The 27061-nt window shown below is 43.5% G+C and overlaps 1 protein-coding gene across 2 annotated transcripts in view; it reads left to right on the plus strand.

The window, feature by feature from the left end:
• The window catches only part of SPAG16 (sperm associated antigen 16), a 1757100-nt gene that overhangs the window by 103660 nt on the left and 1626379 nt on the right, over positions 1 to 27061 (plus strand). For both annotated transcript variants that reach the window (XM_073553217.1, XM_073553218.1), the window contains exon 6: positions 627 to 734. In XM_073553217.1, the coding sequence (XP_073409318.1) occupies positions 627 to 734 (108 nt within the window). The remainder of the gene's footprint in view (positions 1 to 626; positions 735 to 27061) is intronic.

Consider the following 27061-nt stretch of genomic DNA (forward strand, 5'->3'; position numbering starts at 1 on the left):
TAGTAGACTACCATATGAACTGACCAATTCTAATTTTTTAGTGTTTTTAGTGTCTCATTGGATCATTTGTGTTGAAATGTTAACTGGTATTAATTAGTTTGATCATATCTGGCTGTAGGTTCAATGGGAGTTGTGAGCAATTACATGGAGCTAAGTTGGCATATTTTTAAATTTACCTGGTGATCAATTGATCAATACGTCCTAGTCATCCTCCTTAACTATCAGCAGTTAGAAGCTGAGGAGGTGACATTTGTCAATTTCTACAGCATTACATGCAAACCTTACAAGCTAACCCCATAATGGTAGGACTGGCTGCGTTCACCATAGAGGGAGCCACTCTTTGTTCTCCACTTATGTATGTGAGGTATTTTTGCCATGATAGGTAATATAGACAGAGGTCCATCAATTATTATCAGTTTTTACCACCCGTACTTGGTGGTAGTGAATAGGTGTGAGGTGATTGAGGGCTTCCAATTACATTAAACTGGACACCCTAAAGACTTGAACATTCAGAATACAGTGCAAGAAACCACAAACACATACTGTATGTTTGTGTGTTACATGTAAGAACCTTTAGAGGCGTTGGTCTTTGGAAATATATCTCCTTTTTATGTTTTTTGATGCAGTAAAGCTAAAGAATCGATGGTAAAGCTGCAGAAAGAGCGTGATTTCCACAGGATGCATCACAAGCGTGTGGCCCAGGAAAAAAACAAGCTCATTAATGACATCAAAAGGTAACAAAACCTCATAAACTTCTAAGGGGAAAAAAAGTGCAAAGATTTTAGTTGTACTGTAGAACTGAAATAATATTAGAATAATTTTACAATACTATACAAGTTACATTTAAGGGGTTAAGGCTGATGATGACTGTGGGTGGGCCATTGTGATTGTTATAGATGCTACTGGCTTTTTTCTAAATGTTAAAACCTCTTCCCTCCTCTTCCTCCCCCCCATTCAGTGAACAATCTGAAATGTCACCAAAAAAAAGCAATTTTTGTTAAGGTCTCACATTGGTGGCGTTAATAGAAATGTATAAGAATTGTTTACTGGAATGAATCAGTGCTCTTAACCAATGCTGTCACCAGCAGTGTAGTGATCCCTTTTAAGGATACGGTCGACAGCATATGCTGCAGTGTTGTATCCTCAATCAGATGTGTAAATATCACACCTAGTGCTGGCTTCACAGGGAAACTAGCATACATACTCATATACTGTACATTTCTGCCATGATTGCTGTCGGTCAATCTAGTAGTACTCTCCGAATTTTACATAATATTATTATCTTTCACTATCACAGTTTGCCACTCACTCAGAAAAGGCCTGTTGTTTAAATCGGGCGTTTATGTAAAATGTATTAAAGAAATAAATAATAAAATTTTATATATATATATATATATATATATATATATATATATATATCTATTTCGCTATTGACAAGAAATTCTTACCAGGTGTCAGTAGCAACCCATTCAATAAACACAGGAAAATAAATCAAATCATAGCTGTCCATAAATTAAGTTGTATTTAATAATGAGAAATGACACAGGGCAATAGAGTTGAACACATTAAGAAAGATGCAGAAAACCATTGAATGTCGTTATACCAGCTAAAACTGTCAGTAATTAAACAGCATGCCTGCTGGTTCAACTGATGGCCTATAAAAAGTTGTCTCATTACCTAAGTGCCACTCAACATCTGTTCATGGGTAAGCCAGTTAGCTGCCTCAAGACCATTGCAACCTTATTGCTGCAAAACATACTGATGACATTATAAACAGAAGAAATTCTAATCTACTGAAGGTTCCAGCACGTACTGTTAGGGCCGCAATTCGGAAGTGGAAAGAACATCATTTCATCATAAACCAGCCACGACCAAGTGCTCCAAGCAAGATTTCAGACAGAAGAGTGAAAAGAATTATTAGAAGAGTTTTCATGAGTCAGTCTATTTCTGTCAATGTCCATATTAAGTACAGGATGTAGGAGACTAATATTAGGCCTAAAGGCAAAAGGGAAAATTGCAAGATTTCGGATTAGTATTTATTTAATAAAGATAGTGATGGAAAATTTAAAAAAAAGTGTTTATAAAAATATTTCAAGGTAACCTGTCACATGATAAAATCTACAGATATGGGATTGATCTGCAGATTAATGGTGTTCTGACCCAGCCCAGCGCCCACACTTAGACCCCCCGCTGCTATTAGGAAATTAACTTTATTCCTCCCGGTAGCATTCCGGTTTCAGTCACAGGGATGGTGACGGTGTTAGGTTCAGTCTCCGCTCACTGTGTATAGACAGCCATGGTTGTGACCGTGCCCCTGTCACTGACTGACAGCTGCTCATCATTAGTTCCTTTAAGAAAATAAGTAAAATATAACCAGGGCTGTTGGTAGACATAGTTGGTAATAATGAAACATTAGTTTCCGTCCTATGCTTTTGGTTAACATATGTGACCCATGGTATGTGAAGGGCAGGGTTAACTTTGTCAGACAGTATTAATTAGAAGTTATTTCTGTTCTATTATGTAACTTTGTTATATTGTATGATCATCAATAAAATGAAACAAAAAAAAATACACATTAGTTTCTTTTTTGTCTCCAGCATCAATGCTGTGTGTTTAGTTGAAACATAAAAAAAATTTGAACATCCCCTGTAACTTTCCTGTATTGCTTTTTATGCCGTTGTTTACAAAACCTTTTTAAAATGGCTCCAAAATGAAGCCAAGTTCAGTATATACACTGATCTGTGTCTGGCAGTGTCTTAATTACCTGGTCCTGGTGACAGGGATGTGACCGAAGTGAAGTAGTCTTAAATGGCTTTATAAAATGGCAGCAGCGGCGAGCTTACAAGTCCCTTTCTCTTGTAGTCTCAATCACGTCTTGCTGGCTTGCTAATCAATGAAGCTGGAGCTATTGACTTTCATACTGCAGGTTGCATTTTAATGAAGTCCTTTTCAGTAGGACTGGCTGTGACAGCGTCCGCAGTTTCTGGTATAAATGCTCTTCCAATTTGTCACTAAATGCTGCAGAGTCAAAACCCCAGAAACCCGGTCTTGTCATATCTTTCTATAATCTCTTATTGATCAAATTACACTTCACTTGTGCTGTGCAGATCTCTGTTTGGGTTCTGCAGATAGAAATGTAGCTGTCATTCCCTCCAGGGAACACAATGATTTTGATTAAAATCTGAGAAGACTGTCATATATTTTGCGAGTGCTTTGCTCTACCCTTGTTACTATATTTTGGAATAAGTGACAAAGTATTAGCCACCCTTAGGACAGACAACACAAAAGTTAAAATCAATTATAAGTCATTGCTGGAGTTTAGTCGTCTTGGAGAAGATATGACTTTAGAAAAACCAACTTCTCCTCCAGCTAGTCATCCATGAAAGTTTTGGATTTCAAACCTTTTAAGTTTCGCACTGGAGGCAGTTGAGATATTGCACATATAAAATATGTTTTGTAACAGAGGTGTATGAAAGCTTAATATGTGTCTTACCTTAGTAGAAGGAAAAAAAACTCAAATAAAAGTTGTCCACATGGCCTAGCTCACAGACTGGCCTAGCTCACAGACAACAAACGTTAAAATTCCCAGACCAACTTAAAAATGCAATCTTGTATTCAACTGTCCATTTATTTCTAAAAAGTTCTGCTGGAAAAAGTAAACAATTCTGTACTTTTTTTAAATAGCAAAATGTAATTTCCCAGGAACATTATGGTTTACCAAATCCATGACTATGTTTAACCTCTGCATCTACAATGAAAGTCTTGATTTCAAACAGAATTGGAACCATTAGATGGGTCCACTATTAAGCAAAGATTTAAAGGATAGATAAAAAAGTGTTTGACTTCAGTATCAGATTGGGTCTTGGCCAAAAGTTTTGAGGCTTGAAACAAACTGTGCTGCTTCAGTGTTTTTAGATTGTTTAACGCCTTCACCTCCGAGCTTGTTTTCACCATCGTGACCATGCCAAATTTTACAAATCGAACCAGTGATCCCACTGATTCTGACATTATTTTTTCTTGACAAATTGTCCTTCATGATATTGGTAACATTTATTCGATCTGACTTGTTTTTATTTATGAAAAAAATAATGAAAATTTGGCAAAAATTTTGAAAATGTTGCAATTTTTATTCCATTAAATTGAACAGTTACAGTGCGTTGCGAAGGTATTCTGCTCCCTGAAACTTTTTAACCTTTTCCCACATATCATGCTTCAAACATAAAGATACCAAATATACATTTTTGGTGAAGAATCAACAACAAGTGGAACACAATTGTGAAGTTGAACAAAATTTATTGGTTATTTTAAATTTTTGTGGAAAGTCAAAAACTGAAAAGTGGGGCGTGCAATATTATTCAGCCCCTTTACTTTCAGTGCAGCAAACTCACTCCAGAAGTTCATTGTGGATCTCTGAATGATCCAATGTTGTCCTAAATGACTAATGATGATAAATATGTTAGGGCTGGCGGAACGCACCAAATTATAAAATAGTAGAGAGTGCGTTCGCAGCCCGGGGTCCACCGTGCAGAGGTGGTACACTGCTGCTAGGTAATGTCGGAAGGGAGGAGCAGCGTGAAAACAGTCACACGTGGGTTACGTCACCCAGTGTGAACAGGAGCGGATTCTGTTACTTCACAGAACCGCACAGCCGCTTGAAAGTGAATGCTGGAGCCTGTTTAGCTCACAGAGCCTGGTCACAGAGCGCACAGAAAACAGCCACAGAACTCCACCCCAAGGCACGGGTTTAGAGTCCTTCTAGGCCACTGAGTGCGTGGTGTCGCTGCTACGAACGCCGCTATAGACGCTGGCTAAGGAGTGCGGAGCACTTGCTCTGAGGCGTGCCGAGTCACTGATAGTGACTAATATCTGACTCAACTCTGTCCTACCTATGCCTAAGCCTGGGCGCTAGCAGGCTAGGCTGCACAACACATGCGTACCAATAGTAGGGGTTTCATAATGAGTCAGTCATCAGAGACATTCATACGTGCATCCATCACTCACTCCTTATAGTCAGAAAATACTGGCTATCCTAGCGCATGGCTGAGCGGCCATGCAATCCTTTTATAGCCGCGAGCGTCCGGGACCTTCCTTGCTTCTCGGATGGGCCAATCCGAACACGAGCAGGACCTGAGCATGTGACCTTCGATCTCCAATGGGAGATCACACCACGGGCATGCTCAGTGGCCCGACATGAGGACTTAGTCCCTGTAGATTCTCGCTGCTGAGCAGCATACATTGCCATAGCTTTGCCAGAGGTGGCAGCAGCAAGCAAACCCACAGAGCTGGTCTGGGCAGAGCGCCGTGACCGACGAGTTTGCTGAGCAAGCTCCTCTGCGGCTGGGGAGGAATGGGAGACCGCCGGAAGTAAGGCTCTGGATTCTCGCTCTGCAGTGACAGAAATCCGATGCCTAACATTACCCCCCCTCCACTCTTAGTGTCACTCCGCTCAAACTCCGCAATGAGAAGAGGAGCGTGGATGTTCTCCACTGGCTCCCAGGTCCGAGCCTCTGGATCATGACCCTTCCAATCCACCAAGTAAAACTTTTTGCCCCGCATCACCTTGCATCCCACGATGGCATAGACCTCAAACTCATCAGACGACAGGTCTGATGTCCTGGCAGGTGGCTCAGAAAACCGGGACATGTGAACCGGCTTAAGGAGAGACACATGAAACGTGTCTGAGATAGCCAAATGTGGTGAAAGGGCCAAACGGTAGACCACAGGGTTAACCTGCTCGAGGACCTTGAAAGGGCCAATATAGCGTGGTGCGAACTTAGTGGATTCCACCCGCAGCCTGATGTTTCGAGCGGTGAGCCACACTAAGTCGCCACGAGTGAAGGTCAGAGGGCGCCGGCAAGAATCAGCGGAGGACCTCATTGTATCCTTGGAGGCCCGGATAGCATCCTGCGTGTGATCCCAAATGTCACGTGTCTCCGCCGCCCAGTCTGCCACCCTAGAGTTGGTGGACGACACGGGCATGGGCACGGGGATGCGCGGATGCTGACTGTAATTTAAGAGGAATGGGGTCTGACCGGTGGAGTCGGCCACTACGTTGTTTAAGGCGAACTCCACCTATGGCAGCAAGGATGCCCAATCATCCTGCCTGGTCGAGACAAAATGTTGCAGATATGTCACCAGAGTCTGGTTGGCTCTCTCAACCAACCCATTCATCTTGGGATGATAGGCCGAAGAGAGATTTAGCTCAATGCTGAGCAGAGAACAGAGCTCTCTCCAAAACCGAGATGCAAACTGAGGATCCCAGTCGCTGACAATTTTATCCGGCATGCCATGCAGGCAGAAAACATGTTTAATAAAAACGTTGCTAGACCCCGTGCCGATGGTAGCCGAGAGAGTGGTACCAGATGCACCATCTTGGAGAAATGATCAGTGACCACCCAAATGACAGTGCTGCCTCTGGACTTGGGCAGACCCACCACAAAGTCCATACCGACCATCTCCCAGGGCCTGTCCACAACCGGCAGAGGATAGAGTAACCCAGCGGGCCGCTGCTGAGAGGACCGATTCTGGGCGCAAGAGACGCATGCCTGAATAAAGTCCCTGACGTCACGGGCCATATGCGGCCACCAGTACATCCTCGCCAGGAGTTCAGAGGTCCGTTTGATCCCAAAATGGCCACCCACCCTGGACGAATGGGCCCAAGAGAGGACCTCTGGTCGCAGATGGGCAGGAACTAAAGTCTTGCCTGGAGGTACAGACTCGAGAGCAACCGGAGCCACGGTCCTCAGGCTCTCTGATGGGGCTATCAACCGAGGCTCCTCCGTTGACACAACGGAGCGGGAAAGAGCATCGGCCCGGACGTTCTCCCCAGAGAGAAAATGCAGCGTGAAATCGAATCGGGAGAAGAACAAGGACCATCTGGCCTGGTGAGAATTCAGCCGCTGGGCTGTCTGTAAATAGACCAAATTTTTGTGGTCGGTGAACACCTGGAATGGGTGGCGAGCCCCTTCCAGGAGTTGTCTCCACTCTGAGAAGGCAAGCTTCATTGCTAGCAACTCCCTGTCCCCGATGGAATAATTCCTCTCCACCGATGTGAAGGTTTTAGAGAAGAAGAAGTGTGGGTGCTTCCGACCTTGCGAGTCCATCTGAAAAAGGACCGCTCCAGCACCGACGGAGGAGGCATCCACCTCCAGGATGAAGGGCTTATCTACATCAGGGCGATGTAGAATGGGAGCGCTAGCAAAGTGGGACTTAATGGAGGCGAAGGCCTTAGAGACAATCTCCGACCACAGTTTGGGATGTGCACCCTTCTTGGTGAGGGCAACCAAGGGCGCGACCAAAGTTGAGAAATGGGGAATGAATTGGCGATAGTAATTTATGAACCCCATAAAGCGCTGCACCGCTTTGAGAGAAAGGGGTTCCTGCCAATCCATCACTGCCGTAGCTTCGCAGGATCCATGGCCAAACCCTGGGCTGAGATGATATAGCCCAGGAAAGGCAAGGACTCCTGTTCAAACACACATTTCTCCAATTTGGCATAAAGAGAGTTGGCCCGCAGGAGATCGAAAACTTTGCGAACATCTCTCCGGTGGGAGTCAATATCTGGTGAGTAAATGAGAATATCATCCAGATAGACTACTACTGAGGTGGTAAGCATATCCTGGAAGATGTCATTCACAATGTCTTGGAAGACGGCTGGCTCGTTACATAGCCCGAAGGGCATCACTAGGTATTCATAGTGCCCGTCTCTGGTATTAAAAGCGGTCTTCCATTCGTCCCGCTCATGGATGCGAATCAGGTTATAGGCTCCCCGCAGATCGAGCTTAGTAAACACTCTCGCTCCCCGTAACCTATCAAACAGTTCCGATATCAGGGTCAAAGGATACTTGTTCTTAACGGTTATAGCGTTAAGACCCCTGTAATCGATGCATGGACGTAATTCTCCATTCTTCTTTTGGACGAAGAATCCCGCTCCCGCCGGAGACACCGACTTCCTAATGAATCCTCTTGCCAGATTCTCCCTGATATACTGAGACATGGCCTCTGTCTCTGGGAGAGATAGTGGATATACTTGACCCCGGGGAGGCTCAGCACCGGGAAAGAGGTCAATAGGACAGTCGTATGGGCGTTGCGGTGGAAGGGTCTCTGCCGCCTTCTTGGAGAATACGTCTGCATACTGTCGATATGGCTTGGGAAGCGAGGAGAGATCTGCAGGAACCTCAGAAGTGGCGACCTGTATGCAGTCCCTCAGACACCTACCCTCGCAGGCCTTGCTCCAACTGAGGATTTTTTCCGAAGACCACTCTATATGGGGAGAGTGAGATCACAACCAGGGAACCCCTAGGAGGACCTGGTCGATCCCTTAAGGCATAACAAGGATAGACAGCATCTCCTGATGAGGAGACAAGGAGAGTCTCAGTGGAGCCGTCTGGTGGGTGATTTGGGATGGGAGTGTCGCCCCATTCACCACTCTGATGGTGACTGGTTGAGGTAGCAAGATCAGGGGGACTGCGTGTTGTTGAGCGAAGGCAGATGACATGAAATTGCCCTCTGCCCCTGAGTCCACACAAACCTCCACCATCAGAGTGGAGGAATTAAATTCTAACACCCCTTTAAACAGGAGCTTGGAGGAGAAAGTCGCAGTGTCTAGTAGGCCCCCTCCGATAACCACTAGACGGGAGCGTTTCCCGAGCGCTGTGGGCACTAATTAGCAAGATGCCCAGTCTGCCGACAGCGGAAGCAGACTGGAGGTACCCACGCAGACTGGGTCCTGGACCCTGTGCGGGACACCTCCATGGCCTCTGGAGGCTCGGAAGGCTGACAGGAAGGTTCCAGAGGTCTCGCAAAATTTGGAGCCAACTTATAACGTTGGGGGGACCTGGAACACTCCAGCCCTCGCTACGTGAAGCGAATGTCTATTCGGGTAGCGACCATAATGAGCTCCTCTAAAGTGGTGGGCACCTCCCTGGTGGCCAGGGCGTCTTTGACGTGATCAGACAGGCCTCTCCAGAATATGGGTATGAGAACCTTATCTGGCCACTCCAACTCCGAGACCAGAGTTCTGAAGAGGATGGCATACTGGCTGACCAAAGACGCACCCTGGGTCAGAGCCAGCAGCTGAAGTGCGGTGTCATGCGTGACCCGAGGGCCCAGGAACACCTGCTTCAGAGTGACCAGGAAATGGTGGCACTCTGTACCAGGGGATCCCCACACTCCCACAGCGAGGTGGCCCACTCCAGGGCCCTGCCCGACAGGAGGGAGATGATAAACCCCACCTTGGCCCACTTGGAGGGAAATTGTGTGGCCAGCAACTCCAGGTGAATGGAGCACTGACTCACAAAACCCCTGCATGAAGCACTATCGCCTGAGAACTTCTCGGGCAGTGGGAGGCGGGACAAGGTCGGGGCAGGACTGGCCATGGAGACACGGGCGACAGCCTCTGTAGCTGCTTGGATGGCAACTGAAGTAACATCCGCAGCTGAGGTGGAACGCTCTAGCGCTGCCAACCTACCCTCCAGCTGCTGGATGTATCTATTCAGTCGCTGTTCGTCCGCCATTACTAGCCAGACGCTGGCGCTAGGATAATGTTAGGGCTGGCGGAACGCACCAGATTATAAAATAGTAGAGAGTGCGTTTGCAGCCCGGGGTCCACCGTGCAGAGGTGGTACACTGCTGCTAGGTAATGGCGGAAGGGAGGAGCGGCGTGAAAACAGTCACGTGGGTTACGTCACCCAGTGTGAACAGGAGCGGATTCTGTTACTTCACAGAACCGCACAGCCGCTTGAAAGTGAATGCCGGAGCCTGTTTAGCTCACAGAGCCCGGCCACAGAGCGCACAGCAAACAGCCACAGAACTCCACCCCAAGGCACGGGGTTAGAATCCTTCTAGGCCACTGAGCGCACGGCGTCGCTGCCACGAACGCCGCTATAGACGCTGGCTAAGGAGTGCGGAGCACTTGCTCTGAGGCGTGCCGAGTCACTGATAGTGACTAATATCTGACTCAACTCTGTCCTACCTATGCCTAAGCCTGGGCACTAGCAGGCTAGGCTGCACAACACATGCGTACCAATGGTAGGGGTTTCATAATGAGTCAGTCACCAGAGACATTCATACGTGCATTCATCACTCACTCCTTATAGTCAGAAAATACTGGCTATCCTAGCGCATGGCCAACAGCTATGCGAACCTTTTATAGCCGTGAGCGTCCGGGACCTTCCTTGCTTCTCGGATGGGCCAATCCGAACATGAGCAGGACCTGAGCACGTGACCTTCGATCTCCAATGGGAGATCACACCACGGGCAAGCCTAGTGGCCTGACATGAGGACTTAGTCCCTGTAGAATCTCGCTGCTGAGCAGCATACATTGCCATAGCTGTGCCAGAGGTGGCAGCAGCAAGCAAACCCACGGAGCTAGTCTGGGCAGAGTGCCAGGACCGACGAGTTTGCTGAGCAAGCTCCTCTGCGGCTGGGGAGGAATGGGAGACCACCGGAAGTAAGGCTCTGGATTCTCGCTGTGCAGTGACAGAAATCCGACGCCAAACAAAATATAATCCACCTGTGTGTAATTAAGTCTCCATATAAATGCACCTGCTCTGTGATAGTCTCAGAGTTCTGTTTGAAGCGCAGAGAATATCATGAAGACCAAGGAACACAACAGACAGGTCCGTCATACTGTTGTGGAGAAGTTTAAAGCCGGATTTGGATACAAAATGATTTCCAAAACTAAACATCACAGGGACCACTGTGCAAGTGACCATATTGAAATGGAAGGAGTATCATACCACTGCAAATCTACCAAGACCCGGCCATCCCTCTAAACTTTCATCTCAAACAAGGAGATGACTGATCAGACATGTAGCCAAGAGGCCCATGATCACTCTGGATGAACTGCAGAGATCTACAGCTGATGTGGGACAGTCTGTCCATAGGACAACAATCAGTCGTACACTGCACAAATCTGGCCTTTATGGAAGAGTGGCAAGAAGAAAGCCATTTCACAAAGATATCCATAAAAAGTGTCATTTAAAGTTTGCTACAAGCCACCTGGGAGACATACCAAACATGTGGAAGAAGGTGCTCTGGTCAGATGAAACCAAAATCAAACTTTTTGGCAACAATGCCAAACGGTATGTTAGTCGTAAAGGCCACACAGCTCATCACCCTGAACGCACCATCCCCACTGTCAAACATGGTGGTGGCAGCATCATGGTTTGGGCCTGCTTTCTTCAGCAGGGACAGGAAAGATGGTTAAAATTGATGGGAAGATGAATGGAGCCAAATACAGGACCATTCTTGAAGAAAACCTGTTGGAGTCTGCAAAAGACCTGAGACTGGGACTGAGATTTGTTTTCCAACAAGACAATGATCCCAAACATAAAGCAAAATCTACAGTGGAATGGTTCACAAATAAATGTATCCAGGTGTTAGAATGGCCAAGTCAAGTCCAGATAGGAATCCAATCGAGAATCTGTGCAAAGAGCTGACAACTGCTGTTCACAAACGATCTCCATCAAACCTCACTGAGCTAGAGCTGTTTGCCAAGGAAGAATGGGCAAGAATTTCAGTCTCTCGATGTACAAAACTGATAGATACATACCCCAAGTGACTTGCAGCTGTAATCGCAGCAAAAGGTGGGACAACAAAGTATTAATTTAAAGGGGCCGAATAATATTGCGCGCCCCACTTTTCAGTTTTGGAATTTCCACAGAAATTTAAAATAACCAATAAATTTCGTTCAGCTTCACAATTGTGTCCCACTTGTTGTTGATTCTTCACCAAAAATTTACATTTGGTATCTTTATGTTTGAAGCATGATATGTGGGAAAAGGTTGAAAAGTTCCAGGGGTCCGAATACTTTCGCAAGGCAATGTATGTCACACAAAATAATTGACAAATAGTATTTCTCATATGCCTACTTTATATCAGCACAATTTTTGAAACCCATTTTTTTTGTTAGGATAGAAGATTAAAAATGTAACCACAAGTTCTGATTTTTACAACAAAATTTACAAAACCATTTTTTTAGGGATAACCTCACATTTGAAGTGACTTTGAGGGGCCTATATTACAAAAAATACCCCAAATTGACACCAGTCTAAAAACTGCACCCCTCAAGGTGCTCCAAACCACATTCAAAAAGTTTATTATGGTAATCCTTCAGGTGCTTCAGACGAACTGAAGCAATGTTGAAGAAAAAAGTGAACATTTAACTTTTTTTCACAAAAATGTTATTTTAGACCTCATTTTTTATTTTCACAATGATAACAGGAGAAATTGGACCCCCAAATTTGTTGAGCAATTTCTCCTGAGCATGTCGATACTCCATATGTAAGGGAAAACCACTGTTTGGCTGCACGGCAGGGCTCAGAAGGAAAGTTGCACCATTTTACATTTGGAGGTCAAAATTGGCTGGAATCACTAGCGGACGCCATGTTGCGTTTCGAGAGCCCTTAACCCATTCATGACCAGAGGTATTTCCAGTTTTGCGTTATCATATTTTGCTCCCCTACTTCTCAGAGCCATAACTTTTAAGCATGAAAAAAATTCCAAGTGCAATGAAATTGCAAAAAAAGGGCAATCTCACACTTGTTTTTTGTTTGGCTTTTCTACTAGGTTCACTAAACGCTTAAACTGACCTGCCATTATAATTCTCCAGGTTATTGCGAGTTCATAAACACAAAACAAGTCTAGGTTCTTTTTATCTAAGTGGTGGAAAAAAAATCAAAACTTTGTTAAAAAAAGAAAAAAAATGGTGCCAATTTCAGATACCCGTAGCGTCTCCATTTATCGGGATCTCGGGTTGGCACTCATAGCAATCCGGCAGTGGCAATCATAGAGGTCTCCAGGAGACCTCTGGTTGTCATGCCAACCCACCGGTGACCCGCGATCACATAACGGGGTTCACCGGTGGGCGGATTTCCGGCCCGATGGACGGAAGTGTGCGTTAAATGCCGCTGTCAGAGTTGCACAGTGGCATTTAACGGGTTAATAGCTACCGGTGGAATGCGATTCCACCCGCGGCTATTCAGGGCACATGTCAGATGTTCAAAACAGCTGACATCTTCCCGGCAAGATGTGGGCTCACTGCCGAAGCCCACATCAAAGGGAGGGTATCCGACGTGGGCATACTATTATGCTCAACGTCGGAAAGGGGTTAATGTACCTAAACAGTGGAAATCTTCTATAAGTGACCCTATTTTAGAAACTAGACACATCAAGGAAATTATCCAGATGTGTGGCAGGTGTTTCTCGGAAGTTTGTAACGTAGAGTCATGAAGATAAAAAAAATCAAATTTTTCCCACAAAAATGTTCTTTTAGCCCCAATTTTTTTATTTTCACAAGAATAACCCGAGAAAATGGACCTGAGTATGCAGATACCCTAAATTTGGGGATAAACTACTGTGTGGACGCATGGCAAAACGACAGGAAGGATTGACGTTTTGGAACGCAGACTTTGAAATTGTCTGTGGGTGTCATGTTGACATGAAAAAATATTTTTACCAGTAAAATGTTGTTTTAGCTACAATTTTTTTCACAAGGATAGCAGGAGAAAATGATCCCCAAATTTTTTTGTGCAATTTCTCCTGATTACACCATTACCCTATATGCGGTCGAAAACTACTTCTGAGGAACAATGCAAAACTTAGCAAGGAAGGGAATATTAGAGTTCAGATTTTGCAGTACAGATTTGAGGGTGCCGTGTCACATTGGCAGAGCCCCTGAGGTGCAAGAAGAACAGAACCCCCCACAAGTGACCTCATTTTTCACTATACCTCTAAATGAACTCATCTAGGGGTGCAGTAATCATATTGACACCACAGGTGTGTCACAGAATTTTATACCATTGGGAAGTAAAGAAAAAATAATTACATTTTTATCACCAATCGGGTCACCATGGCAACAATCGGCTTCTCATGATGATGTCACCCCTTCCCTCTGCCTGCCTTCTGGATGCTGTGATCAATCTTGATCGCAGCATTTAGTGGGTTAAACTGCTGGGAGTGGTGGCAGTGAGTGCCAGGTGCGCGGGCGATCTCCATGATGTACAGTGTATATACTTCATTGGTTGGGATGTATAAATATACTGCAAATGTTGGGAAGGGATTATTATGATTTTTCTGTGCTTACTGAGGTACAAGTATAAATATTGCAAGCCTTTACACTTTTATTGTCAAATCTATCAATATTATGCAAAGCCTCAAAATTTACAATGCTATCCCTTATTTTTCAAGACTGCTTTAGTTCACCTTGGCCTGCTGGATATCAGCTTCTGGGCTAAATGCTGACTAGGCACAAATAAGTTCTCATCAATCAGTGCTTGGAGTTTTTCTTAATTTCTGTGTTTTGTTTGTCGTTCCACCCACTGGACAACTGGATAGTTACCTGGCCATGAACCCAAAATTTCAATGTTCTATTCACCAAGCCATATATCACTTTTGCTTTGTGGCATGGGGTTCCATTATGCTGGAAAAAAACATGAGAAAGAAGAAAAAAAATACCAGCAACTGCAAAAAATAAGTAAGTTATAACATCACAAGACCCGTTGTCTCATCTCTTGTATGTACTTTTAACCCCTTCCTGACATCTGACGTACTATCCCATCCACGGGAACGGGGCCCCTATGACCGGGGACAGGATAGTACGTCATCGAAATCAGCGGCGCTCCCAGGGGGGCGCCGCTGATCGCGGCCGGGTGTCAGCTGATTATCACAGCTGACACCCGGCATTATGTGTCAGGGGTGGTCATGGGCTTCCCCCGGCATGTTAACCCCTGGCACGCTGCGATCAAACATGATCACAGTGTACCAGGGGTTTAGAGAAGCATCGGCAGGGAGGGGGCTCACAGAATAAAGCAATGCAAAAATAATTATTTTTTATATAAAATTGTTTTCATTGCATAAGCACCAAAACATAAAAAAAGACATAAATGAGGTATCGCTGTAATTGTACAGACCCGAAGAATAAAACCGCTTTATCAATTTTACCACACGCGGAACTGTGTAAACGCATCCCCCAAAAGAAATTCATGAAATGCTGTTTTTTGTTCATTCTGTGTCCCAAAAATCAGAATAAAAAGCGATCAAAAAACTCACGTGCCTGAAAATGGTACCAATAAAAACGTCAACTTGTCCCGCAAAAAATAAGACCTCACATGACTCGGTGGGTCAAAATATGTAAAAATTATAGCTCTCAAAATGTGGTGATGCAAAAATTATTTTTACAATAAAAAGCGTCTTTTAGCGTAAGACAGCTACCAAACATAAAAACCCGCCATAAATAGTAAATCAAACACCCCGTTATCACCCCCTTAGTTAGGGAAAAATAATAAAATAAAAAAAATGTATTTATTTCCATTTTCCCATTAGGGTTAGGGCTAGGGTTAGGGCTTAGATTAGGGTTAGGGGTGTGTTGGGGTTAGGGTTGGAGTTAGAATTGGGGGGTTTCCACTGTTTAGGCACATAAGGTGCTCTCCAAAAGCAACATGGCGTCTGATGTCAATTCTAGCCAGTTCTGCGTTGAAAAAGTCAAACAGTGCTCCTTCCCTTCCAAGCTCTGCCATGCGGCCAAACAGTGTTTTACCCCCACATATGGGGTATCAGCCTACTCAGGATAAATTGCAAATCAACTTTTGGGGTCCAATTTCTCCTGTTACCCTTAGGAAAATAGAAAATTGGGGGCAAAAGTATCATTTTTGTGGAAAAAAAATATGATTTTTTTATTTTCACGCCCGGGCGTTATAAACTTCTGTGAAGCACTTGGGGGTTCAAAGTGCTCACCACACATCTAGATAAGTTCCTTGGGGGGTCTAGTTTCCAAAATGGGTTCACTTGTGGGGAGTTTCAATAGTTTAGGCACATCAGAGGCTCTCCAAATGCGACATGACACCCGCAGACCATTCCATCATAGTCTGCATTCCAAATGTCACTACTTACCTTCCAAGCTCCGACGTGTGCCCATACAGTAGTTTTCTCCCACATATGGGGTATCAGCGTACTCAAGACAAAATGGACAACAACTTCTGGGGTCCAATTTCTCCTGTTACCCTTGGGAAAATAAAAAAATTTGGGACTAAAAGATCATGTTTGTGGAAAAAATATGATTTTGTTCTTTTCACGACCTGGTGAAGTACTGGGGGGTTCAAAGTGCTCACCACACATCTAGATAAGTTTCTAGGGGGGTCTAGTTTCCAAAATGGGATAACTTGTGGGGGTGTTTCAACTGTTTAGGTGCATCAGGGGCTTTCCAAACGCGGCATGGCGTCCGATCCCAATTCCAGCAAAAAAAGTCAAATGGCATTGCTTCCCTTACGAGCTCTGCCATGCGCCCAAATAGTGGTTTACCCCCACATATTGGGTATCTGCGTACTCAAGACAAATTGCACAATAACTTTTGGGGTCATGTTACCCTTGGAAAAATAAAAATTGAGGGTGAAAAGATCATTTTTGTGGAAAAAATATGATTTTTTAATTGTACTGCTGTACGTTATAAACTTCTGTGAAACCCTTGGGGGTTCAAAGTTCTCACCACATATCTAGATATGTTCCTTGGGGGGTCTAGTTTCCAAAATGTGGTCACTTGTGGGGGGTTTCCACTGTTTAGGCACATCAGGGGCTCTCCAAACGTGACATGGCGTCTGATCTGAATTCCAGCCAATTTTGCATTGAAAAAGTCAAACAGCGCTCCTTCCCTTCTGAGCTCTGCTATGCGCCGAAGCAGTGGTTCCCCCCACATATCAGGTATCAGCGTATTCAAAACAAATTGCGCAATAACTTTTGTATCCAATTTCTCCTGTTACCCTTGGTAAAATAAAAAAAATTGGACCTGAAGTAATTTTTTTGTGAAAAAAAGTTAAATGTTCATTTTTTTAAAACATTCAAAAAATTCCTGTGATGCACCTGAAGGATTAATAAACTTCTTGAATGTGGTTTTGAGCACCTTAAGGGGTGCAGTTTTTAGAATGGTGTCACTTTTGGGTATTTTCTATCATATAGACCCCTCAAAGTGACTTCAAATGTGATGTGGTCCGTAAAAATAAAATGGTGTTGCAAAAATGGGAAATCGCTGGTCAACTTTTAGCCCTTATAACTTCCTAACAAAAAAAATTTTGGTTCCAAAATTGTGCTGATGTAAAGTAAACAGATGGGAAATGTTATTTATTAAGTTTTTTTGTGTGCCGTATCTCTGTGGTTTAAGGGCATAACAATTCAAAGTTGGAAAATTGCGAAATTTTAAAAACTTTCGCCACATTTCCGTTTTTTTCACAAATAAACGCAAGTTATATGAATGAAATTTTACCACTAACATGAAGTACAATATGTCACGAGAAAATTGTGTCATAATCACCGGGATCCATGGAAGCGTTTCAGAGTTATTACCTCATAAAGGGACAGTGGTCAGAATGGTATAAATTGGCCCGGTCATGAACGTGCAAACCACCCTTGGGGGTAAAGGGGTTAATCTCTCCTTTTGGATTTTTACATACTATAATAAATGTAGTGTTTTACTTTACTTATTTTTGAGGTTCCTGGGATTTTTCTCTTTTGTCATGCTTCATATGCTCCGGAACCAGCCTGAGGCTGTCGTGCACCGCACCCTACTTTGAGATATTTGTCTACCCATTGAGCTGATGTTTCTGTTTTTATTTTGTTTTGTTTTTTTTCCTGGAAAAAGTATTGTCTATCACCAAATTGCTCTTTATTCGTTGGGAGAAGCAGCATGTTAGACTTGTAGACTGTTTAGGTCCCATTCTTTATTCATCACAAAATAATCACTGACCTCAGGGAGACCAGTAAAAGAAAAGACAGCGGCAGCCGGCAAAGGCGCTCAATCAGTGAAATTCTAGGTGCAATACTCCCTGGGAAATATGAATCTAATATATAAAGCTCAATGTGGGTGTGTATGTATGTATGTACAGTTGTGGCCAAAAGTATTGACACCCCTGCAATTCTGTCAGATAATACTCAGTTTCTTCCTGAAAATGATTGCAAACACAAATTCTTTGGTATTATTATCTTCATTTAATTTGTCTTAGAATTGTCCTAAAGCCAAAATGGATATAATTCCACACCAAGCATAAAAAAGAGGGTGGACAAAAATATTGGCACTGTTCGAAAAATCATGTGATGCTTCTCTAATTTGTCTAATTAACAGCACCTGTAACTTACCTGTGGCACCTAACAGGTGTTGGCAATAACTAAATCACACTTGCAGCCAGTTGACATGGATTAAAGTTGACTCAACCTCTGTCCTGTGTCCTTGTGTGTACCACATTGAGCATGGAGAAAACAAAGAAGACCAAAGAACTGTCTGAGGACTTGAGAAACCAAATTGTGATGAAGCATGAGCAATCTCAAGGCTACAAGTCCATCTCCAAAGAACAGAATGTTCCTGTGTCTACTGTGTGCAGTGTCATCAAGAAGTTTAAAGCCCGTGGCACTGTGGCTAACCTCCCTAGATGTGGACGGAAAAGAAAAATTGACAAGAGATTTCAACGCAAGATTGTGCAGATGTTGGATAAAGAACCTCGACTAACATCCAGACAAGTTCAAGCTACCCTGCAGTCCGAGGGTACAACAGTGTCAACCCGTACTATCCGTCGGCGTCTGAATGAAAAGGGACTGTATGGTAGGAGACCCAGGAAGACCCCACTTCCTACCCCGAGACATAAAAAAGCCAGGCTGGAGTTTGCCAAAACTTACCTGAAAAAGCCTAAAACGTTTTGGAAGAATGTTCTCTGGTCAGATGAGACAAAAGTAGAGCTTTTTGGGCAAAGGCATCAACATAGAGTTTACAGGAGAAAAAAAGAGGCATTCAAAGAAAAGAACACGGTCCCTACAGTCACACATGGCGGAGGTTCCCTGATGTTTTGGGGTTGCTTTGCTGCCTCTGGCACTGGACTGCTTGACCGTGTGCATGGCATTATGAAGTCTGAAGACTACCAACAAATTTGCAGCATAACGTAGGGCCCAGTGTGAGAAAGCTGGGTCTCCCTCAGAGGTCATGGGTCTTCCAGCAGGACAATGACCCAAAACACACTTCAAAAAGCACTAGAAAATGGTTTGAGAGAAAGCAATGGAGACTTCTAAGGTGGCCAGCAATGAGTCCAGACTTGAATCCCATAGAACACCTGTGGAGAGATCTAAAAATGGCAGTTTGGAGAAGGCACCCTTCAAATATCAGGGACCTGGAGCAGTTTGCCAAAAAAGAATGGTCTAAAATTCCAGCAGAGCATTGTGAGAAACTCATTGATGGTTACCGGAAGCAGTTGGTCGCAGTTATTTTGGCTAAAGGTTGTGCAACCAAGTATTAGGCTGAGGGTGCCAATACTTTTGTCTGGCCCATTTTTGGAGTTTTGTGTGAAATGATCAATGTTTTGCTTTTTGCTTCATTCTCTTTTGTGTTTTTTCATTTAAGACAAATTAAATGAAGATAATAATACCAAAGAATTTGTGCTTGCAATCATTTTCAGGAAGAAACTGAGTATCATCTGACAGAATTGCAGGGGTGTCAATACTTTTGGCCACAACTATATGTGTGTATGTGTGTGTGAATGTCCGGGATTGGCATCCGCACCATCGCAGCTACAGCCACAAAATTTGGCACAGTCACACGTCTGGACCCCGAGAGCGTCCTAGGCTATGTTGTGAGGCGATATTTTAACCCCGCGCATTCCAATTCACCAAACAATTTTGCCCCTATCTACATAATGGGGAAAAAGTGTGTGTGTATCAAGCCCCACCCCTCATTATGATGTCATAATGGTTGCCATGGCGACGCTGATGTCATTATAGGTTGCAAGCCCCACCGCTCACTATGATGTCATAATGGTTGACTATGGGATGGAGGATGTGTGATGGGTATATGGGCACTGGACTATGGGATGGAGGATATGTATGACGGGTATATGGGCACGGGACTATGGGATGGAGGATGTGTGACGGGTATATGGGCACTGGACTATGGGATGGAGGATATGTATGATGGGCATATGGGCACGGGACTATGGGATGACGGATATGTATGATGGGTATATGGGCACGGGACTATGTGATGGAGGATATGTATGATGGGTATATGGGCACTGGACTATGGGATGGAGGATATGTATGATGAGTATATGGGAATGGGACTATGAGATGAAGGATGTGTGATGGGTATATGGGCACTCGACTATGGGATGGCGAATATGTATGATGGGTATATGGGCATGGGACTATGGGATGGAGAATTTGTATGATGGGTATATGGGCATGGGACTATGGGATGGAGGATGTGTGATGGGTATATGGGCATGGGACTATGGGATGGAGGATGTGTGATGGGTATATGGGCACTCGACTATGGGATGGATGATAGGTATGATGGATATATGGGCACAGGACTATGGGATGGAGGATAATTATAATTTGCTGTAACTAACCACAGTTAGTTACTATGCCCGGGCAGCGCAGGGCTCTTCAGCTAGTATGCAAATAAAGTCTGTGGAGCCTCATTTAAGAGTCTCAAACACGGGACTAGCCAGATCTTCCTCCAGGGAAGGACCCAGCCAAGGGGTGGCTCCTTTCGGAAACCACCATTACCACCATATTAAGTGGCCCTTTAAGTCAATATCCAGCTCTTTACGAGTTTACAGATATGACAAGGGAAATACCAAGGCCAGGTATCCATCCACAGACAGCTGTTTCGGGGTGTTGCCCCTCATCACTGTGGAGTAGGATTCTGACTAGGTGGGAGCAATGCCTTGTAGACCTAGTATTTGCTAAACTAGTCTAGATATGGCATGTTGTGTAGTGTCAGTGCGATAAAATACTCACCAATTCCCTGCTTTCTAGTACCGCTCTGGTCTTCTTCTCACTAACATGATTGAAATTCCAACTCCTTTGATTTCACTGGTGTTTATGTGTGAACTGGAGGTGCCTTTCACAATAAATCTAAGGAGCTCCAGAACAAGGCTCTATAGGCTTACATTGTAAAAGCAACATCCCCCGTGGGATCTGACAAGTTGTAATTTCTGTCACGTGATTGAGAAAAGGACCAAAGCGCTGCTGGTAACTGGGAAAGAAAGCAATTGGTGAGTATTTTTGCACTTACACAGCACATATACAGTATTTAGACTGTTTTTGAAAATTTGAAAAAAAAAATATCTTGGAAGTGCTTCTTTAGGCTGGTTTCACATTTGCGTTTTTTTTCGCGGTAATTTAGCGCTAAATAGCGCATGCTTTTTATTTCCTATACTTTGCATGGGATGCGCTTATGTGCGCATACACATGCGTTTGTACGCGTTTTACCGCGCATGCGTTTTTTTGCGGTATGCGCTCGGGCGCACAAAATGCAACTTGTTGCATTTTTTGTGCGTCCGATTTGCCTCAAAAAAACGCATGCGCGCGCAATGCGTTTTTTTACAGCAAGACACCCATTATAAGTCTATGGTGAGCATATGTGCGCATTGGCATGCTTATGTATGCGTTTTTTTGCACATGCGTTTTTTTTTTTACCATTAGTTTAGACAATGGAATTTAGGGGTTTGGGTAAAGTTAGGGTTAGTTAAGGGGGTTTAGGGTTAGGGTCAGGGTTAGGGTTAGGGTCAGGGTTAGGGTTAAGTATGGTTTGGTTAAGGGTTAGGGTCAGGGTTAGGGTCAGGGTTAGGGTTAAGTATGGTTTGGTTAAGGGTTAGGGTCAGGGTTAGGGTTAGGGTCAGGGTTAGGGTTAGGGTCAGGGTTAGGGTTAAGTATGGTTAGGGTTAGGGTTAGGGTCAGGGTTAGGGTTAGGGTTAAGTATGGTTTGGTTAAGGGTTAGGGTCAGGGTTAGGGTTAGGGTTAGGGTCAGGGTTAGGGTTAGGGTCAGGGTTAGGGTCAGGGTTAGGGTTAAGTATGGTTTGGTTAAGGGTTAGGGTCAGGGTTAGGGTCAGGGTTAGGGTTAAGTATGGTTAGGGTTAGGGTCAGGGTTAGGGTTAAGTATGGTTTGGTTAAGGGTTAGGCTTAGGGTTAGGGTTAGGGTCAGGGTTAGGGTTAGGGTCAGGGTTAGGGTTAGGGTTAAGTATGGTTTGGTTAAGGGTTAGGGTCAGGGTTAGGGTTAGGGTCAGGGTTAGGGTCAGGGTTAGGGTTAAGTATGGTTTGGTTAAGGGTTAGGGTCAGGGTTAGGGTTAAGTATGGTTTGGTTAAGGGTTAGGGTTAGGGTCAGGGTTAGGGTTAGGGTCAGGGTTAGGGTTAGTAAAGTCATGGTTTGGGTTAGTGTGAGGGGCCACCTAATGTTGGAAAAAAACGCAAACGCGGTAAAAACGCACTAAAAACGCATACAAACGCATAAAAACGCTGCGTTTTTTTCATGCATGCTCATAAAAATGCTTGAAAAAAATGCAGCAGTTGTATGCTTTTGTATGCGTTTTTCAATGCGTTTTTTTGCGGGAAAAACGCGCTGCAAAAAAAAGCAAGTGTGAAACAGGCCTTAAATTGTATCAACTTTAACACAATGGCTCATGTGGTTGGTAAATTGTGTGCATTATTTTTTCTTTTATGTATTTTTACACCATGTGTTAAACTTGTGTAAAGTCCATTTACACTGCACAGTTATCATGGACCGAGTGTCCTAGGAATGTTCATTTCACAATAATCATGCAGTGTAAACAGGCTGCTGATCACCTGCTTGTTCAGTGGGTGAAATGATTATTTGAGCTGCACAGATGAACACGTCAGTAGCATATTACCTTGTATGAATAGGATTTGGAGTGCCAAGACCAATGGCGGTTTATGCCCTCTGAATGATCTCTTACAGATAGCTCAGTGCACTTCTTGCACCTCAGAGACTCTGCAAATGTGACTTGGTCAATCAAAACCAATCCAGCAAAATTTACACTCTAAAAGCCCACTGAGGCTCCTTCCCGGCTGATCACTACCAAGCACCCAAACGGGTTTACCGTACTCTGCAGAAATTGGAGTAGGGACAAATTGTGGGTTTTTTTTTCTTCTATTCTCTTACTTTGTGTTAAAATCACACTTTTAGCCTTAAATATGATTTTTATGCATTTTGGTTTATAAAAAAAGTCACTTTGACTCAAAATTGCATGAAGGTGCTTGAGTATATAAATTGCTGCTAGTATTTACTTTCAGAAAATATAAGCACAGAGGTTAAATATCAAGTTTTTATTTTGAAATTTAGAATTTATGCGTTCACGTCAAAAGTGCACAAATTGTCCTGGCTTTCAAAGGTGGAAAGGGTTTACGGGGTTGTCAAAAAAACAATTGATGATTCATCAATAGGGCAGGTTATCAACATAATATTGGCAAGGGTCTGAAACGCGTCGCCCCCACCAATCAGCTGAAATCTGCTCTGGCAGCGGTATCGGCTGGATATAATTGCTGTAGAAGATGGAACACCATAGCCTTCTAAATTGCTTGGTGTCTACTGCCAAATATTGCACTTTATCACCCATCCTCTTCAATTCATTTGCATGGGAGATAAACTGCAATATTCGAAAATGGCCACTAAATAAAGTACAGGTCTGCTGCGTTCAGTCCCGTACATCGATTATATCCGTCTGCTGCCAGAGAAGAGTTCAGCTGATTGGTGGGGGATGCCGGATGTTGGACCTCGATCGATCTCATATTGATGACCTATCCTATGGAGAAGACCTTGTTTGTTTGTTTTCAAAGAACCTTTTTAAGATCTTGATCCCAGAAAGATGCTCTACTAAAAATGTATTTTGATGCTTTAAAGCCTTAGACTAAAATCGGCCTAAGTCACCGATATCGGCAGAAGGTTTGTCCGACAGTCTAACGTGTATAAGGTGTATCCATTATTTAGATTTTCTTTTTTTTCCCATTTTCTTAGTTTCGCCGTTGTTCCATCGTCTGCATTGCTTGTAGGATTCTGTATACTCCCTCCTCACACCTGCTTATAACATTTCATAACTGAAGACAGGACTCTAAAATAGATTTACATGCATTTGGGAAAGACATGTAAATTTGAATCCGCCAAATGTAAAATTCCGTTGTTTTACAGCGGTAAGCTAAAAAGCGAGCCAAGTGTTGTGCAATTTACTGCCTCTCTGGTTATGTGTAGGATTGTTTATAAGTGATTTCTCAAAGCTAGACTGAAAGCATATACAAATAAGCCCCTGGAATTACTGATGGAAACAATCCAGTTGATTTCAGTGGGATTTATTATAAATCTGATTCTGAATTATTTATGATCCTGTTCCAAAGCCAGAAGGACAAAATATCTGCTAATTTGGTGGAATGCTTTTGTGCAGTATGCTAAAATATCAATGTATGAAATGATTCAGAAATGGTACAGAGGCTTTTATTATAATCTGATGGTGTCATTTCATGGCAAGTAGGCAAATCAGGTATTTAATGTGGATGATGCAGGAAAAAAATCACTTGTATGGCTGGATTACTCTTCTGTGCATAATGCAGACATCTTACAGTACTGTGTTGACTTATATTTTCCATTATTCTACACCGCAAAACGTATGGAAACTGTTACAGTAAACCATGTTAAAAAAAATTACCGAGCAGGGGTGTAACTATGGAAGGGTACCGACAGTGAAATTGCACCCAGTGCTTAAAGGGAATCTGTCACCTACCCTTTGGCGGGCGATGAAAACGAGGTCGGTACGGTCCGATGGGCGGTGTTCCCGATGTGTGCCGCCTCCCTATCTTTGCCCGCCGTCCGCAGGTTATTGCTGAATTGGAGTAGGTGTACGCCATTTTTTTTGCGTGCGCTAAGCATTCATAGCTAGCGCACGGGCAGTGTGCTTTGCCCAACTGCGGGCAAAGCTGAAAAGCCGGACTGCGCATGCGCCGGTTAACTAAGCCCCGGAACACAGCAAAATACTTCCGGGGCTTAGTTAACTGGCGCATGCGCAGTCCGGCTTTTCGGCTTTGCCCGCAGTTGGGCAAAGCACACTGTGCGTGCGCTAGCTATGAATGCTTAGCGCACGCGCACAAAATGGCGTACACCTACTCCAATTCAGCAATAACCTGCGGACAGCGGGCAAGGATGGGGAGGCGGCACACATCGGCAACACCGCCCATCGGACCGGACCGACCTCGTTTTCATCGCCCGCTAAAGGGTAGGTGACAGATTCCCTTTAAGGGGGCCTGGCTACTCATCAGCTATAAAAAGCAGAACTGTGCTACAGATGGCATGCAATAGTAAGGGAATTTTATTTTAAATTTTACATAGGGGCCCTGTGGCTTCAATTTGTGCCTCCGATAGCTTTCCTCAAAAAGCACAACATCGTAAATGTAGTATCTTACTCCAGTGTTTTTTCTGCTGGTGCAGCATGCAGGTGGAGTAAATTGTGGCATAATCTCAAAGATTGAAATGGATAGGGCAAGAGTGCCTAGTTTGAGATTTAAAAAAAAAAAAATTGTTTGTTGTTTTCTATGTCTTGGGACATGGGGAAAACATATACGCAACAACCTGGAGGGAATTTATCAAAGCTTTTGGCTCATTGTTATATTATAAAAGTGGCCCATTCGCTATATTTTTTTGCATGCAAATGGAAAAAAATGACTAATTACAATTGTTTGACCAATTTTGAAATGTGTATAGTAAGGTGGGCAGTTAGGGTTATTTAAATAGGTGCAAACAAGATTTAGAAATTGCAACTTTTTAAAAAGATGTAAAAAGAAGCTTCAATTCTTACAGCAGGAATTTGTGAAAAAGTAAAGATTTTTTTTCACCCTAGAAAAAAGTGGCTTTGAGGTGCTAAATTTATCAAACATCATGAAACACTTTTAGGTAAATTGAAAGTTTATTACATTTTTTTTCACAGGATAGGGTCAAAACCGCAAAGTATTAAAGCTGGAAAGCATTCATATTAACAATTATACAATGTAATTAGTATTCAAGGTAATTGATAACAGTGGCTATCTCAAAAAGCCTTATTAAACTCTAGAAATGGTCAGAGATAAGAGGAAGGGAAAAGGGAAACACAAAATGAAATAAAAGAAGAGGAGTGTCAGATTCTAGAAAGAACCGAAAAAGGGGTAGAGCGAGAGCGGAGCAAGGAAGGAGGGCAATGTAGATAGGAGAAGGGGGAAAAGGAAAAAAAACTCACCTCAGTGGGTATTTGTCTATCATTTATGTAGAAAGGAAAATATAAGAAGTTTTGGAAAAAGAAAACCTCATGTAGGAGGCAAACAGGTGGTTAATTTCTGTGACTTTCTGATCATGATCCAAGGTGCTGAAGTGTCGCCCTGAAACTTTGTCCACTGTACCTGTAACTTAGGCAATTAGTTCCTCCAATCTAAGAATATCATTTGGCTCCACCACAAATTCAGCACGAGTAGGAGGTTCCCTTTGTTTCCAATGCCTATGGGTCAGTCTCCTAGCTGCCAATAGAAAGTATCTGAAAAAAACCTTTTATATCCACTGGTTGGGCTGTTGTTAAAAGATAGAAGGGCTAAGGTCATAGATGACTGTACTTCTTGAAGAGGCAATTTGCATGTACTTCTTAAGACACTTTTGATAACTATGGCACAAAAAAGGTCACTGGCCTCAATTCATCAAAGCAATTTTGCCAGAATTCTGGTATATATGGCTTTGAAACTCAGAGTTGCGCAATAATTTTGCTGCTTTTGGCCGATTTCCCAAGCTCTGCTAAAATGAGTGCGAGTGATGTGTGTGTTTTGAGTGGTGTGACACCACATCTTATCTAATTCATGATAAGCTGTGGTGTTTTCTACTCTGAAAACCTTACTCCAGTAAGTTTTCTGGTGTGACTCATATCGGTACATGACACTCGTTGGATGCTCCAGATTCATTAAGAGGTGTGCACCTCTGACTCTAGGACATCTCCTCATGAACACTAGTGAGAAGATTGACAGTCTTAATAAATCATGCTCAATGTATTTTGTTAGTTTTGCGGAGTTTAGTTGTTGCTCTAGTATCCTGAGAAGCAAAATTGCAAATGATGAAAATTGTTAGATTAGCTCTCTCCAGCTTTGCAGTCGATAGGGTTACTTCTCTAATAACTGTGTTTTACGAAGTATATAGTGTGGATAGAGACTTCAATCCCTAGACTAACAAGTGTTCTGACCCAAAACTAACAGTCTAATAGGCATAGGTGAGGCATATGTTAGTTCTGATCAGGAG

Source organism: Dendrobates tinctorius, unplaced genomic scaffold (assembly GCF_039654945.1).
Source record: "Dendrobates tinctorius isolate UK_male_01 unplaced genomic scaffold, ASM3965494v1 ptg000199l, whole genome shotgun sequence".
Classification (NCBI taxonomy): domain Eukaryota; kingdom Metazoa; phylum Chordata; class Amphibia; order Anura; family Dendrobatidae; genus Dendrobates; species Dendrobates tinctorius.